This window comes from Neoarius graeffei, chromosome 19 (assembly GCF_027579695.1).
Source record: "Neoarius graeffei isolate fNeoGra1 chromosome 19, fNeoGra1.pri, whole genome shotgun sequence".
NCBI lineage: Eukaryota > Metazoa > Chordata > Actinopteri > Siluriformes > Ariidae > Neoarius > Neoarius graeffei.
Window position 1 is genome coordinate 3,104,978 of NC_083587.1, and position 15,811 is coordinate 3,120,788.

At 39.6% G+C, this 15,811-nt stretch overlaps 1 protein-coding gene across 1 annotated transcript in view; it reads right to left on the bottom strand.

Moving 5' to 3' along the window:
- Positions 1–473: 473 nt before the first annotated feature.
- The window catches only part of LOC132867680 (zinc finger protein 709-like), a 197,027-nt gene continuing 181,689 nt past the window's right edge, over positions 474–15,811 (bottom strand). Inside the window, exons 7-9 of the mRNA XM_060900687.1 lie at positions 7,640–7,707; positions 7,290–7,468; positions 474–2,172 (exon numbers count right to left, since the gene is read on the bottom strand). Of these exons, the coding sequence (XP_060756670.1) occupies positions 569–2,172; positions 7,290–7,468; positions 7,640–7,707 (1,851 nt within the window). The 3' untranslated portion in view covers positions 474–568. The remainder of the gene's footprint in view (positions 2,173–7,289; positions 7,469–7,639; positions 7,708–15,811) is intronic.

Consider the following 15,811-nt stretch of genomic DNA (forward strand, 5'->3'; position numbering starts at 1 on the left):
AACCAGTTTGAGATGAAATCCGCAAATTCAGAAAGAAATTCAGAACACAGACCACAGATCTGTAAATAATTAGCTGAACTGACTGGGTAGACTTATTTTTTTGCTATGTATGTTAATATAAAGAACTTCAATCATATTGAAATTTTGTTCAGGTTTTTGTATGATGTCTACGTTATCATAACAAATAACTATGACGCCTTGTCCACTTCCAGTTAGACGAAGCTGATACATATAGCTGAGAATGAAGCATATAGCTTCATTTAAATGCGACATACTCATTTGGTTTGATCCACATTTCCGTTAAACATAGTACATTAAACTCCTGGTCCGTAATAATTCTATGAAGAATTAGTCTCATGCTACAGTACTACACTGATAATAGTGTTACAGTTGAATCATTATTTATATGGTGGTAATTAATGACTACTTAACTACATAAGATCAAAAGAAAACATTAACAGCCTTGTTTAAAAATCACTAAGATTGTTTTAAAATATGTAGTCCTTTAATATGAACAATTAGGATCAAAGTACAGGACATTTTCAGCAAAAGCATGAATAAAAACCATTTAATTTGACAACTTTAAAGCATGCAATGTCTCGGAGTTATTGCACTTGTGGGTTTTAAATGTACCTGAATAAGTAAAACTCTTCCCACACTGTGAGCAGTGATACGGCTTCTCTCCTGTGTGAATGCGCTGGTGTAGTTGGAGATTACTCTGCTGAGTAAAACTCTTCCCACACTGTGAGCAGTGATATGGCTTCACTCCTGTGTGAATGCGCTGGTGTTTTTGGAGATCACTCTGATGAGTAAAACTCTTCCCACACTGTGAGCAGTGATACGGCTTCACTCCTGTGTGAATGCGCTGGTGTGTTTGGAGAGCACTCTGATGAGTAAAACTCTTCTCACACTGTGAGCAGTGATATGGCTTCACTCCTGTGTGAATGCGCTGGTGTTTTTGGAGATCACTCTGATGAGTAAAACTCTTCCCACACTGTGAGCAGTGATACGGCTTCTCTCCTGTGTGAATGCGCTGGTGTCGTTGGAGATCACTCTGATGAGCAAAACTCTTCCCACACTGTGAGCAGTGATACGGTTTCTCTCCTGTGTGAATGCGCTGGTGTCGTTGGAGATCACTCTGATGAGTAAAACTCTTCCCACACTGTGAGCAGGGATACGGCTTCTCTCCTGTGTGAATGCGTTGGTGTCGTTGGAGATGACTCTGACGAGTAAAACTCTTCCCACACTGTGAGCAGTGATACGGCCTCTCTCCTGTGTGAATGCGTTGGTGTCGTTGGAGATCTCTCTGATGAGTAAAACTCTTTCCACACTGTGAGCAGTGATGCGGCTTCTCTCCTGTGTGAATGCGCTGGTGTTGTTGGAGAGTACTCTGCTGAGTAAAACTCTTTCCACACTGTGAGCAGTGATGCGGCTTCTCTCCTGTGTGAATGCGCTGGTGTATTTGGAGAGCACTCTGATGAGTAAAACTCTTCCCACACTGTGAGCAGTGATACGGCTTCTCTCCTGTGTGAATGCTCTGGTGTGTTTGGAGAGCACTCTGATGAGTAAAACTCTTCCCACACTGTGAGCAGTGATACGGCTTCTCTCCTGTGTGAATGCGCTGGTGTTGTTGGAGAGCACTCTGATGAGTAAAACTCTTCCCACACTGTGAGCAGTGATACGGCTTCTCTCCTGTGTGAATGCGCTGGTGTTGTTGGAGATGACTCTTACGAGTAAAACTCTTCCCACACTGTGAACAGTGATACGGCTTCTCTCCTGTGTGAATGCGCTGGTGTCGTTGGAGAGTACTCTGTTCAGTAAAACTCTTCCCACACTGTGAGCAGTCATGTGGCTTTACTCCTTTGTGACTGCACTGGTTCCATTTGAGTGCATTCTGATGACTAAAACTTTTTCCACAGTCTGAGCTGTGGTGAATTTCCTTCTCTACATCATTATGAGAAGTGTCAGAACTGAAAGCATCAGTTGATGTTGGCTGACTACTGGAGCATTTGGAGGGGATTTGAAGTTCATATTTAATCTCTCTTGATTCCTGAAGTCTCACAGACTCTTCATCATGGTATCTCTGGATGCGCTGGTCAAGGTAAATTTGAGATGCACAGGAACGAGGACATGTGGAGCAGGAAAAGACTTGCAGCAAAGTGTTCTTTACTTCTGGGGAAGTGAAAGGACAAAAGTATCAGAAATTTTACATGAAATGCAACAAGATTATAAAATCTAACCACAGTAACCTAATGTAAGGGAGCATTTTTACTGAACCTCAAACTTTCAAGATTCTACATGAAGACTGAGGAGAAAAAAAAAAGTATCTTTGAGGACAAAGATACAGCAGCCACTAGCTAGGAATACTTGTAGATTCAATAAGGTGCTGGTACAACAGCTAGGCACAGCACTGGTCATAGCCCCGTGGGTCAGACTGACTAAGGGGGAGTAGTTGGTTTCTGTTTGATATAATGTTAAGTCTAGGTAATGGCAAGCCTAGCCTTATTTACATCTCATCCAGGATTAATAAGGAGACTCAGCCCGAGCATTCAAGGATCTGAAACATACAACAATGGGCCTTATTTATCAATCTGGTTATGAATAAATTTATCTAGAAGCATTTACACAAGAAGGTCTTTATTTTTACATATGGATTGTCATATTTAAAATGCTTATTAATTTCAATGAAACACAGTTAATGAAATTAAATTTTGTGAAACCCACTTGATTCATATTAATGTAAATGGTGAAAGAAAGAAAGCTAGCATCCATAAATTAAGACATAAGAATGGCCATACAGAATTGCAGGCATATAAAAAAAAGGGACACACTGCAACAGTTCAAATGGCATTCAATTCAGTCTGCAGCAGTACAGAGGTTTTGCACCATCACATGACCCCCATAGCAATGGTAACTACACCGCCATGACAGTAAGCATGCTTGTAGTGCTTCATTCAGATGAGTTAGTTATTATTGATCAGTATGGGAAGGTTTTGCTGTGTTTTTGTATGTGCAAATTGTTCTGAATGAAAGAGACATCAAATGTTTTAATTTACCAAAAGAAATTTTTCATCGGGGGAAACAAAATAGAGAGATTTCTACGTAGAGATGAAAGTGGAGCAAAGGAAAAAACCCTGAGATTTGGGGGGGGGGGGGAGGGGGGCAATGTCCCCCGAAAATATTTTAATAACATGCAAAACCCTGCATTCTAGTGCATTTTAGTACTTATTTTCACTAAAACAAGTTATAACTTTTAAGCCTTTTTCTTTCATGTACATTAATGATTAACATGTCAAAAATATCAAATTTAATTCCCCTAGTTATTGAGTAATTTTCAGGAGTGCATTTAGAAAACGCGGTGGTTTTCCTGGCTACACAGTTAATTACTTTGGAAAAAAAAAAAATCAGACAGTTGAAGGTAAACTCCGCAAAATCCCAAAATGCTACTGTTAAAAAGTAAAGGTCTGTTAGAGTTTCTAAAGCTTTCAGGTTTCAATGCTGGGGACATTGAGCCTCGTTTATCAATCTTTTAGTAGAGTTGTGCGTTTGCATAAGCTAAAGTGAACTAAAAATTTCCAATTCATATTTATGTGAGTTGAAGCCAATTGTTTACATTAGTTCGTATTGTCTGTAAATTTAAACACACCAATGAATACCAAATTTCTCATATCAATCAGGGGCATAGGGTGTGTGTGTGTGTGTCACACATTGACTGGCAGCCTGAGTACATTATGTAACAAAACAATTACCATTGCTAGTTTTAGGCAGCTTAGAAACAGGCTCTTCCATTATTGCTGTTTCTTCCACGTTTTCTTGATGTTGTGTTCTAGAAACGGCACTAAAACTTAGCTTCCAAACCACAAAATGCAACTTTGATGGGGGGGGGGAATATATATATATATATATATATATATATATATATATATATATATATATATATACATATATACACACACACACATATATATACACATACACACATATATAATAAATTGCTTACCTCTCTTCACGTCAAAAGGAGGAGGAAAGTTTTGCTTGTTTTGACACGGCGAATTATTAACACAAGAGAAAATACTCGTAATTCGCAACTAAAAAGACTGCAGCTACACTGGCAGCTTGAACATGCTTTCTAGTGCGATTGTGTTGCGCTTGCGCAGAACGGTGTCAGTCCTGAAGGCGCGTGTGCGCCTAACGAGCTCCAGCATGTGTGCCGTTAACAAAGAACACCTGTCTTTAATCAATGAACTATGTTTGGGCTATTTAAGGACTGCGCCCATGCAAGGACGATGCAAAGTATTACGCCGCGTCTAGGAACGTGAAAAATCCGAAAAATAAATTTCTCCATTCGGAAAACCGGAGATTTAAGAGTTTTGTCAAATATCCGGATTTCCGGGTCATTCGCAGAAAAAATCCGGCGGAAAATCTAAAAACCCGGAATTCCGGGAAATTCCGTAACACTTTCATGACCAGGGTTGTAAATGTAAAAGGGAAAAATGGTGCACAAACATTGGGCGGAACTCTGTTGAACGGAGAGGTCAAAAATACGATCATATGCTCACTTCATTTCCACAAAGGTAAGAATTCCAAAAATAAAAAAAATTAATTTCAAAACTGCAGCAAGGTGCTCATTCTTATACAGTGAAGTGAACATGAGCGTCAACACAGCAGCTTGTCATTGCCTAACCTTCACTGAGACTTTAAAAGTGCATTTACATTCAGGGGTCCTTCGGAGCATGTTGTGCGCGCACTTGGGACCTTGTCATTATGGGAAATGCCCGATGCTGATTTGACTGCAATCAGCATATGCATATAAGGATGTTGTTTTCACAGAGACTTTGCAAGTATGCGGTGGTAGACAGATCTAAGTGCAGGAATAGTGTTTATTAGCAAGCGTGATATTTGCAAAAATATAACACAAGTAAAACCAAAAGCTGAGTCATAAACATGGCTCAAATCATGACAGTGATTTAAAAAAAAAACATTCAAAAAGACTGTGTTCTTATATGGGTGTGCCGATTGTTCTCAAATCAGCATCAGGTGTTTCCCATAACGACTGGGGCCTGTGAGCGAGCGCAGCTGCTTGAGCGTGTGTAGGCGTGACAGTCAAGAGTTCGCCTGCTGTGTGACCACAACTTTTAGTTTGCCTGTATATTGCCAAGCATCATCACCAAAACATCTATTTTTCATTGATAACCCATTGCAAAGCATTGCGAGTTGTAGTGTGACTGTAGCTTTACGCCCATGTTCACTTCACTGTACAAGAATAAGCACCTTGCTAGACTTTGTCTCTTATGCTCAACTCTCTGTATAAGATTGAGCGCCTCACTGCAATTCATATGTTTACGAGCCATTTTCCCTTCTACGTTTTCAAATCTTTCTCGTTTTTTCCCCCCGATAATGAATTACTTTTGGTAAATTTAAAAATCTGATGTCTTTTGTTTCATTCAGAATGATTTACACATCCAAAAACACAGCAAAATCTTCCCATACTGATCAATAACAGCTAACTCGTCTGAATGAAGCACTACAAGCATGCCTCCTGTCATGGTGGTGTAGTTACCATTGCTATGGGGGTCATGTGATGGTGCAAAGCCTCTACAGGAATTTCCTTACTGCATTATGCAAAGAATGCCACGGTGTGGTTTGTAGTAATAAAGCAACCACTTACTTGTCCCTGAATATGTTGAAATTTTCGAGCTGAAAGAGTTTAAGGAGTTAAAAATAAACATAATTAAAGATTCTTTCTGTATGGCATGACTCGTGGAATTATTGAATTTAATACTAAAAATAATGTTATTGCTTATTAAATTGGTTGATAATATAAATACTGTATCACGTGCTCCTGAAATAAAGTAAATATGTTCTAATTGATTTGTATAATGCTTGATGGGTTTGACGGACAACTGTATTAGCTAATTAACAACTTTGCTTGGTTCAGGCATGCTGCATGTGCGTGTTCAACTAACTTCTATCCAGCCAGCTGGTTATATTGCACTGAAGATATTATAAAATTTTTTTTTTTTTGTCCCTCCCTCCTGTGTGTTTCTGTAATATGGGGAGGTCTGAAAGCATTGTCCTATATTGTGTGTTTGTTGTGATAGGCCATGTGTTTATTTACCCTGATTTTCTCCCTAATTTAGCCATGGCCAATTCCCACCCATCAGGCTACTCTTCCGTATCACACAACAACCCCCAACCAGGGAGGGCTAAGGCTACCATGCGCTTCCTCCGAGGCAAGTAACACCAGTTGACCGCATCTTTTACTCATACAATGTCAGTGGGTGGCGTAACACACTCAGAGGAAAGCCCAATCCACTCACTTCCATATGAATGTGCATGAGCTCACAGACACCCGTGACTCACTGGTGTAATTAACAGAGGAGAGAGAGAGCATGTCACCCCTCCCTCCCAGAGAGCCTAGCCAATTTTTCTCTCTTGAGCTCCCGACCACATGTGACTGTGGCATTATCAGGATTAGAATGTGGCAATCTCCCGAAAATAGGGAAGATGATGGGGAGGATATTTTTCTGCTGCGCCACTCAGAATCCACAGGGCATGCATTTTACGCTACTTCTGGTTAAATTGTGCATGATGAATAAAAATACAGCAGTATTTTGTGGTTTACTATATATTCAGTTTCAAACAAGTAACCCTAGAAATGGGTTATGATTTTCAAATAGTCATTAAAACATTTAAAAAAAATCAATTAGTTTATGCAACAATCCTTTTTTTCTTGCTTTGAAAAAAAGAAGTTTCCCCTGTGTTCACTTGGTGCCCACTATCATCATGACCTTTTTGTTCCATTTGAGTTTTGCGAATTTTGGTTAAAGGCAGAACATGATCCTCATCAGGAAATGGCTCGAAACACAAATACAATCAATGGTATTTCAGAATAACCAGCACTGAGTTTATTCAGTATGTTGAATGGAAGATGTTTGGTTATTTTTCTTCTGTCATCAGTATTAAGTTGTACTCATGAGAAATGTCGATTAATTAGCACTCTTATGGAGAAAAGCCAGACGTTACAAAGGATTCGCAATAGCAAGAGATGTAGTGGGCTGACTTCACGTGTCTCAGAGGAAGCCGACAGACTTCACCCTCTCTGGTTGGTCATTGTCATATGATAGAGAAGTCCTACCTGGTTGGTGGAACTGGCCAAAATGAGTTCTCTGGTTATTGTAGACTCCACTGTACAACAGTATTCATCCCAGAAACAATATTAGGCTAAGAAATAGGTCACTAGATGATGCAGAAAATAACCTCTATAATCTCTTAGACTATAGTAACACCTTTCTGTCTGGTTGTTCCTGTAGGTGCAGGACTGAGTTCTTTGGTGCCCTCCTCTTCATACCACACCAAGAGCTCCTGTCCTGGGTTAATGGGTCGACAGCAACGATACAGAATTCCCCCTCGATACTCAAATGCCACAAGATTCTGTTCTTTATTATTATGGGCACAATTCACATACCTAAAAGAATGAGGCAAGATTCCAGAAAAGGTAAAAATCAGATCAGCGTTACAAACTTAGAGAAAGCATGGCAGAGATACCAGTGACAGCAAGAAGATAAAGTTCTTCCAACAAATTATGAGCTGTAAAATCAAATCACTAAAAAGATCCAACAACTGGTGTATTTCTCACCTCATCCAATTCACATGCATCTCTCTTTTGGTGTCGATGTATTTTTCACACTGCATGCTCCTGTATATCTGTAGAAAAATATCACATTTACATTTTCTTCACTAAATCAATCAATCAATCAATCAATCAATCAATCAATCAATCAATCAATCAATATCTTTAAATGAGGGATACAGAAATGAGAAAGATGGCTCATGCCAATATTACATTAAGGCTTATGAAGGTTGAATTAAGGGTTCTTGACTGTATCTTTAGATTCACAAAACAGCTGACAAGCTTGGAGATGAATTTAATAACTACAGGAAAATGCAGGCAAGGCTTTATCAGAATTTAGGCAAAGGAAAGGTTTCTCATAAAAGGCTTTACATCTGACATGGCAAAGCTGCGCTGTGAATCAGACCTCTCTGATAAATATCTGCCCATTGTGTTTTGGTCTCTAAACAGACAGCTTAAAAAAACAAACAAACCAAAAAACCAAACAAAAAAACCCCCACACAACTATAAAGTCAGTACTGCCACCAAATTGGTTTTATAGAAAATATTTTGGATTTGTACAAGTAATTGTTATTTGCCATAAATGTTCAGTAGTTAATGTTGGTTTAGTTCAGTATTGCAGTGTTAATTTTGAATTTAAAGAATTTTAAATGAGACTTCGTCTTGTACTGAAAATTGTAGTTTCATTTTAGTATTTTTATTTTATTTATTAATTTTTTTGGTTCGTTTTCATCAAGATTTAAGAAGTGGAACTCAATTTTCATTTTAGTCTAATTCTAGTCAAAATTTTAGTCATAATTTTCTCACACAGTTGCATGGTACTTGTAAAATGTTTTAAGAGGGGCTGTTGCAGGAGGGGTATTGTGGGATGACCCCCCAGTATGTGTCTTTTTTTTTTGCTATGCAGGTTATGTGGAGTTAGCCACGACTGTAATGGTGATGACCGCTATTTTCATATGAAGATGTTACTTTGTTCAGACCAATGCCATGTGTATCTGTGTCCTGATGCATATATCTGTTAGAACCTAGGAGCATTATGAAAGCCATGCGAGTAGGTGAGTGAGCCTACCAAACCAGACTCACTTCTTCCTAACTATGGTCAGGAACCTGAAAAAGAGGGAAGGCAACATACTGGAATGAATTTTGCTAAAGGATATTTCTCCTGGCTGGAAAATTCCCTCAAGAAATACGTTAGGATGTCTGTATGGACAGACCAGCTATTTTGGCTCATCTTTATTCGCCAGGGCATAATGACCAGAGATTTTGCTTTGCTGTCTTTTTACTGGCCCTCTCTGTGGGCTGGTCATTTTGGGTTCACATGACAGCATGCTGTGTGCCTGTTCTCACTTGTCAAATCACAACCATGTTAGCTAATGCACATCAACATTCTAAACTAATGCAAAAGCAGTGCGCAGCAATGAAACAAAAGCCATGTCCAAAAAAAGGTAAAAAATTAAAGGAGGGGCCAAACAAATTTAGGAAAAAAGCAGGCATTAGGAGGCATAGGCTTTCAAATGTAAACAAAAGTGCTCTGAGAGCACAATATCCCCCACTGGCAACTATGTCATAACTCTGGTAAAATGCGATGGAATTGAATGAAACTGCAATATGCATATTACCGACATATACAAAGAATCCTGTGAAGTTCCGTGAAATTCCTCCAAAAATTGAGAGAGGAGTTGATTTCAGAAGGTGAGTATCCTTCCCAGATGGAAGGATGGACATTGCCATGACATAATCCCCCTTCGGGCATTTTGGACAGTGGGAGATTTATTAAAAAAAAAAAAAATATATATATATATATATATATATATATCTCAACATACTGTTTGGGCATCAGCATTTTCCTCCAGGTGCTCTGGTTTCCCCCCACAGTTCAAAGACATGCAGATTAGGTAAAATAATCCAGCCACTGGGGTTGCACAAGCTAGTACATACTTAGTGCTGGTCCCAAGCCTGGCTAGTTTGGTGAGGGTTGTGTCAAGAAGGGCATCCGGTGTAAAACCTATGCCAAATCAAATATGTGGAACAGATCTGCTGTGGCCACCCCTAATGGGAGCGGCCGAAAGAAAAAAGTAGTTTGGGCACTAGCATCCTTAACTGACCGCAATGCTATTTTTGAGGAGCAGAATGAAGAGCTCAATATGGACATTAAAACATAGCTATAGGCTAGGCTGCATGTTCATTTAAAACTGCTGTAATTTGCCCAACCATAACTGACTCTCATATGTACCAGAGGTTTTTAAGCTTGTTGGGGGTGAGGCACACCAAATTAAGGTTGATTATTGATTATGAAGAATGTCACACACATTATGATAGGCTTTAAGATCATTAGCAAGATTTGACCCACAGTGTACTACAGCAGACTGTCATAATTGTTAAACAGATAGGTAAATCAGACAGGCCATTGTATAATTTATTAAAAACATGAGGCAATGCTCATTACAGTGTTTCCCATTAGTTACAGTTGTGGTCAGAAGTTTACATACAGTGACAAATGTCATGATATGAATGATATGAGTGATATGAATGTCATAGCAATATTTGGGCTTTCAATGATTTCTCTGAACTGTTCTTATTCTGTGGCAGAATGATTATACAGCATACATCTTAAAGAAGAAAAAAAGGCAGAGAATTCAGTGCACAATTTTTTTGGGGTTTTCTGAAATCAACACAGGGTCAAAACTTTACATACAGCACACCTAATATTTGTTTCTTTGCAAGATTGACTTCGACCAAACATTTTTTGTTTACCATGAACAAGCTTCTGGCATAATTCTGGTTGGATATTTCACGACTCTTCATGGTAGAATTGGTAGAGTTCAGTTCATTTTTTTTCCCCCTTGGCATGGACTTGACTTTTAAGCACGGGCCATATATTTTCAATAGGGTTGAAGTCAGGGCTTGTTTTAAGCTTAATGTTAGCCTGCTTTATCCTCCACAACCAGCTCTGATGCACGTTTGGGTTCATTGTCCTGTTGTGACTCCCAATCATGTTCAAGTTTCCAGTGGTTTGAGGTTATGCTGAAGAATTCTAAGGTAATTCTCCTTCATTATTCCATCCACTTTGTGCAATGAACCAGTTCCACTGGCAGTAAAACAAAGTTTGTGTTGAAAGTTTGTGAACCCTTAGAATTTTCTACATTTCTGCATAAACATGACCGAAAACATCAGATTTTCACACAAGTCCTAAAAGTAGATAAAGAGAACCCAGTTAAACAAATGAGACAAAAATATTATACTTGGTCATTTATTTATTGAGGAAAATGATCCAATATTACATATCTGTGAGTGGCAAAAGTATGTGAACCTCTAGGATTAGCAGTTAATTTGAAGGTGAAATTAGAGTCAGGTGTTTTCAATCAATGGGGTGACAATCAGGTGTGAGTGGGAATGTGATAGGTTGATTTTGATCCAGCTAAAATAATTCATTTCTTAAAAACATGAACAAAAGAGAATTCATTAATTAATTTAGTAAATAAATAAGTTATGATTCATAACTATATACACAGTTTTTATGTAAACATTCCGGTCCTGTAAAAGAGGTTAAAAGGATGAACAAAGATGAAAAGGATCAGTGATTCTGCAATCTACTAATTCAGTCCTGGTGTCTGAGATCGATTGGTCGAGTCTACAGGGGAAGAAGGGGGCTTTCGCGCGCACTTTGCTCCATTCTCAATGAAGCTAACAGAGAAGAAGCACTGTGTCCAGCGTCTTTATTGAGATTCCCCCTTTTTCAGGTATAAAACGAGTATTTCTGCCCTTACATGATTGTATGTGTTGTTAAACTGTTTTGTGTCCAGTTTGAGTAACTTTGACCGAACTTTGAGTGATTTGGAGCATTATTTTGATTGGCACATTATTCACTGGTTCATTGCACAATACAACAGGGTAGCTATTATGGCGTGGTGTGCGTTCTGATTGCGTTTAGCACTTTAGCAGATACAAGTAGTGGATAACGTTGTTACTGTGTGTTGTTGAGTTACATGCATTTGAGGTAATTCTTTAAGTAGCTATTTATGATTGGGATCAAACACTATCAGAGAGAAAGATAAAATGGTTAATTGTGTTTATAATGCTTTAATTTATTTCAAATGCACTTTTAGTTTAAGATTATGTTGAATTATTAAGATTTGTACACACCTCTATGTTTACCTGTAGCATTTTTCCTGTAAGAAAGGGAAAGAAGAAGAAATGGGAATATACTTACCTGAGTACTCACCTGATTGAAATTAACCTGTAAGACAATTTAATAAATGACAATATACTTACCTGATTAAATGTGACCTGTAGCAAAAAAGGAGAAATGTTATGATACTTACCAGTGTGTTTACCTGTGAAAAGAAAAAAAGGCTAATATTCAAATGAAACAAAATTGTGATTATGTAAATATTTTCATTCCATATTCTCAGTGAAGCTAACAGAGAAGAAGCACTGTGTCCAGCATCTTTGAGAGTCCCCTTTTTTCAGGGGGTAACAGGCACCCTGTTTTATTTAAAGAACAGGGATCTATCAAAGTCTGATCTTCACAACACGTTTGTGGAAGTGTATCATGGCACGAACAAAGGAAATTTCTGAGGACCTCAGAAAAAGCGTTGTTGATGCTCATCAGGCTGGAAAAGGTTACAAAACCATCTCTAAAGAGTTTGGACTCCATCAATCCACAGTCAGACAGATTGTGTACAAATGGAAGAAATTCAAGACCATTGTTACTGTCCCCAGGAGTGGTCGGCCAACAAAGATCACTCCAAGAGCAAAGCGTGTAATAGTCGGTGAGGTCACAAAGGACCCCAGAGTAACTTCTAAGCAACTGAAGGCCTCTCTTACATTGGCTAATGTTAATGTTCATGAGTCCACCATCAGGGGAACACTGAACAACAATGGTGTGCATGGCAGGGTTGCAGGAGAAAGCCACTGGACCAGGACGGCTTGCCATCATTGATGGAACAATGAATGCTGAATTATACCAGTGAATTCTAAAGGAAAATGTCAGGACATCTGTCCATGAACTGAATCTCAAGAAAAGATGGGTCATGCAGCAAGACAACGACCCTAAGCACACAAGTCATTCTACCAAAGAATGGTTAAAGAAGAATAAAGTTAATGTTTTGGAATGGCCAAGTCAAAGTCCTGACCTTAATCCAATCGAAATGTTGTGGAAGGGCCTGATGCGAGCAGTTCATGTGAAGAAACCCACCAATATCCCAGAGTTGAATCTGTTCTGTATGGAGGAATGGGCTAAAATTTCTCCAAGCTGGTGTGCAGGACTGATCAACAGTTACCGGAAACATTTAGTTGCAGTTATTGCTGCACAAAGGGGGTCACACCAGATACTGAAAGCAAAGGTTCACATACTTTTGCCACTCACAGATATGTAATATTGGATCATTTTCCTCAATAAATAAATGACCAAGTATAATATTTTTGTCTCATTTGTTTACCTGGGTTCTCTTTATCCACGTTTAGGACTTGTGTGAAAATCTGATGTTGTTTTAGGTCATATTTATGCAGAAATATAGAAAATTCTCAAGGGTTCACAAACTTTCAAGTACTACTGTAAGAGGCCTTGGCAAGATAAGAGACAGTATGGAAGTCTCAGCAGCTCGTAATTTATAAGCTAAGTGAGTGTATGTAAATATTGGATCCTGTGTTGATTTCAGAAAACCTAAAAGAAATTAAAACTTCTGCACCAAATTAATGTTTTTTTTCCTATTAAAGAAATATGTTGTACAATCATTTCACCACAGAAAATGAACAGTTCAGAGAAATCACTGAAAGCCCAATATTGCCATGACATTCATATCCAAGATGACATTCATGTCACTGTATGTAAACTTCTGACCACAACTGTACCTAGACTGTGGTGGCTGAAACATTTTCAGAACAACACCATATGATTTGAGACTGATAACATTAATTTTACAGTATCCACTACAGTCATGCATTAGTCCAAACACAATTTTCTTCTTTTGGCTGCTCCCAATTAGGGCTCGTCATAGCGGATCTTTCTTCTCCATTGCTCCCTGTCTTCCACATCCTTCTCTACCACACCTGCCACTTTCATGTCCTCTCTACCACATCCATGTATCTCCTCTTTGGCCTTCCTCGTTTTCGGGTGCCTGGCAGCTCCATCCTCAACATTCTTCTTCCAACATGCTCTGCATTTCTTCTCAGGATGTGCCCATACCATCTCAGTCTCATCTCTCTTAGCTTAATTCCCAAGCTCTCCACATGTGCTGTCCCTCAGACGTGCTCGTTCCTTATCCTGTCCAACCTTGTGACTCCCATCGCAAACCTTAACATCCTCAACTCCGTCACCTCCAACTTTGCCTCCTGTCTCTTCATTAAGGGTACCGTCTCCAATCCATACATCACAGCTGATCTCACTACTGTCTTATCAGGGCTCGAAATTCGTGGTGGTCCGGTCGCCCGAGGTGACTTAATTTGTCATTTGGCGGGTAATTCCTGTCACTCGCCAGCCCGGCTGGCTAGTTGAAAATAAAAAATATATATGAAGTGAAGATTCAGACTAGGGCTATGCGATATATCCCTGAAAATTCTGTGTGAGATACATAAAATTATTATATTGTAACTATCGAGTATTTTATGGTCATTGTAGGTACACACACAGTCCCTTTAAGAAACTACATTTCCCATCAGCCAACTTCCGCGTGACCTGCGTCACGCCAGGGTGGGATCACTGACATCACTTCCTCCCTGAAGGCATAAGAAACGGAACAACGCTTCCGTCTCTCTCTCTCTCTCATCGTGGATGTCAAGCCATCTGGACACAAAGAGATACCCTGCACCAGAAAACCCAAGAAAGACGTCTTTTTCTTGCAAGATCCACGTTTTAGCGCGATTTCTTTGTTTACCTTTGGCCACGGTAAAAATCCAGAATCGTGCGATTTTAAACTCAGAGTTATAACCGTTTTTTTTAATTCGTATATCAGTAACGTTACCAAACTGCCGCCAAGCAGTTAATTTAAATTTAGGAGCGACCGGATCCTCCTAATTAAAGCGCTGTGCACATTGTCTGATCAGAGACTTTCTTTTCATCACGAGCGACCACGCGTCGGACCAAGAAATTCTCTGCGCCTCACGTCCTTCACAACGGTGAAACTCCAAAAGTCTCGGAACATATCTCCATAATCTTGCTATAAGCAAGATACTGAAGTAAGAGACTGGCATTTTGAGCATAAAAACTAGTCCTAGGAATTAGTTTTATTGAAGCAGTGTGAATTAAACTCAGGAACGGTTTAATTGTGTACACTGTAGACACTCGGTGTTGAATTGATGATTGTTCTATTTTGTTTTAATCTCTCAATTGTTTAATAGATAGGCTTTGCATGCTCTCTCTCTATTCCTGGCTAACACTTTAATTTCATTATTACACGTATCTTGACCGCATCAAGATTTCAGTGGATTTAGTACTGTTATAAGCTAGTGAAATTAAGGCCAATTTATGCTGACAACCCAGTCCTCGCAGACGGCGCCGCAGATAGCGTCTGCGTAGCCCCCACCTTCGCAGACGCTCTGCGCGCACCTCCCAAAAATTGTGACCACCGCAGAAGCCTCGCAGACAGCGTCGCAGACAAGAGGGCTCTGATTGGTCCACTCTACATCCGCTGTACACGCACTTCCACTTCCCTAATTTCCTGGTTTGGTTTGTTTTCACAACCGCCATTTTTAAAAACACGAGCGAAGATGGAGCAGCACGAAGAGCGATTGATCGAGGAAGTGAGGAAGTACGTACATCTATACGACTCCAGTTCTAGTCATTATAAGTAACCGGAGGATAAACACTCCACTAACCACACCCACCAACTACTCCTAGCAATTTTGCGACTTCGCGCCCCCTTGCATTGTAGCGGTGAATAACATCGCGCACGCCTATTACTCCCCCGCTCAATGATAAATTACAACTGTCTGCGAAAAGCTGTCTGCGAAAGCCTTGTCGCAAGAGCATGCAGAGGCCTTTAGCCTACGGCTAATTCTTTTGTCCCATTAGCCTCCAGGGCTAAGGGTATTGTCTCAAGGGAACACGTGGCGGTCCTCCCCCACATTCCTTTTGTCTTAACTCCATGAGGTAGGATCCTTGGGCCTTAGCTAGCCACATACGGCTAATTATTTTGTCTAATTAGCAACCAAAGCTAACCCTCTTGTTTACTTAGAAAC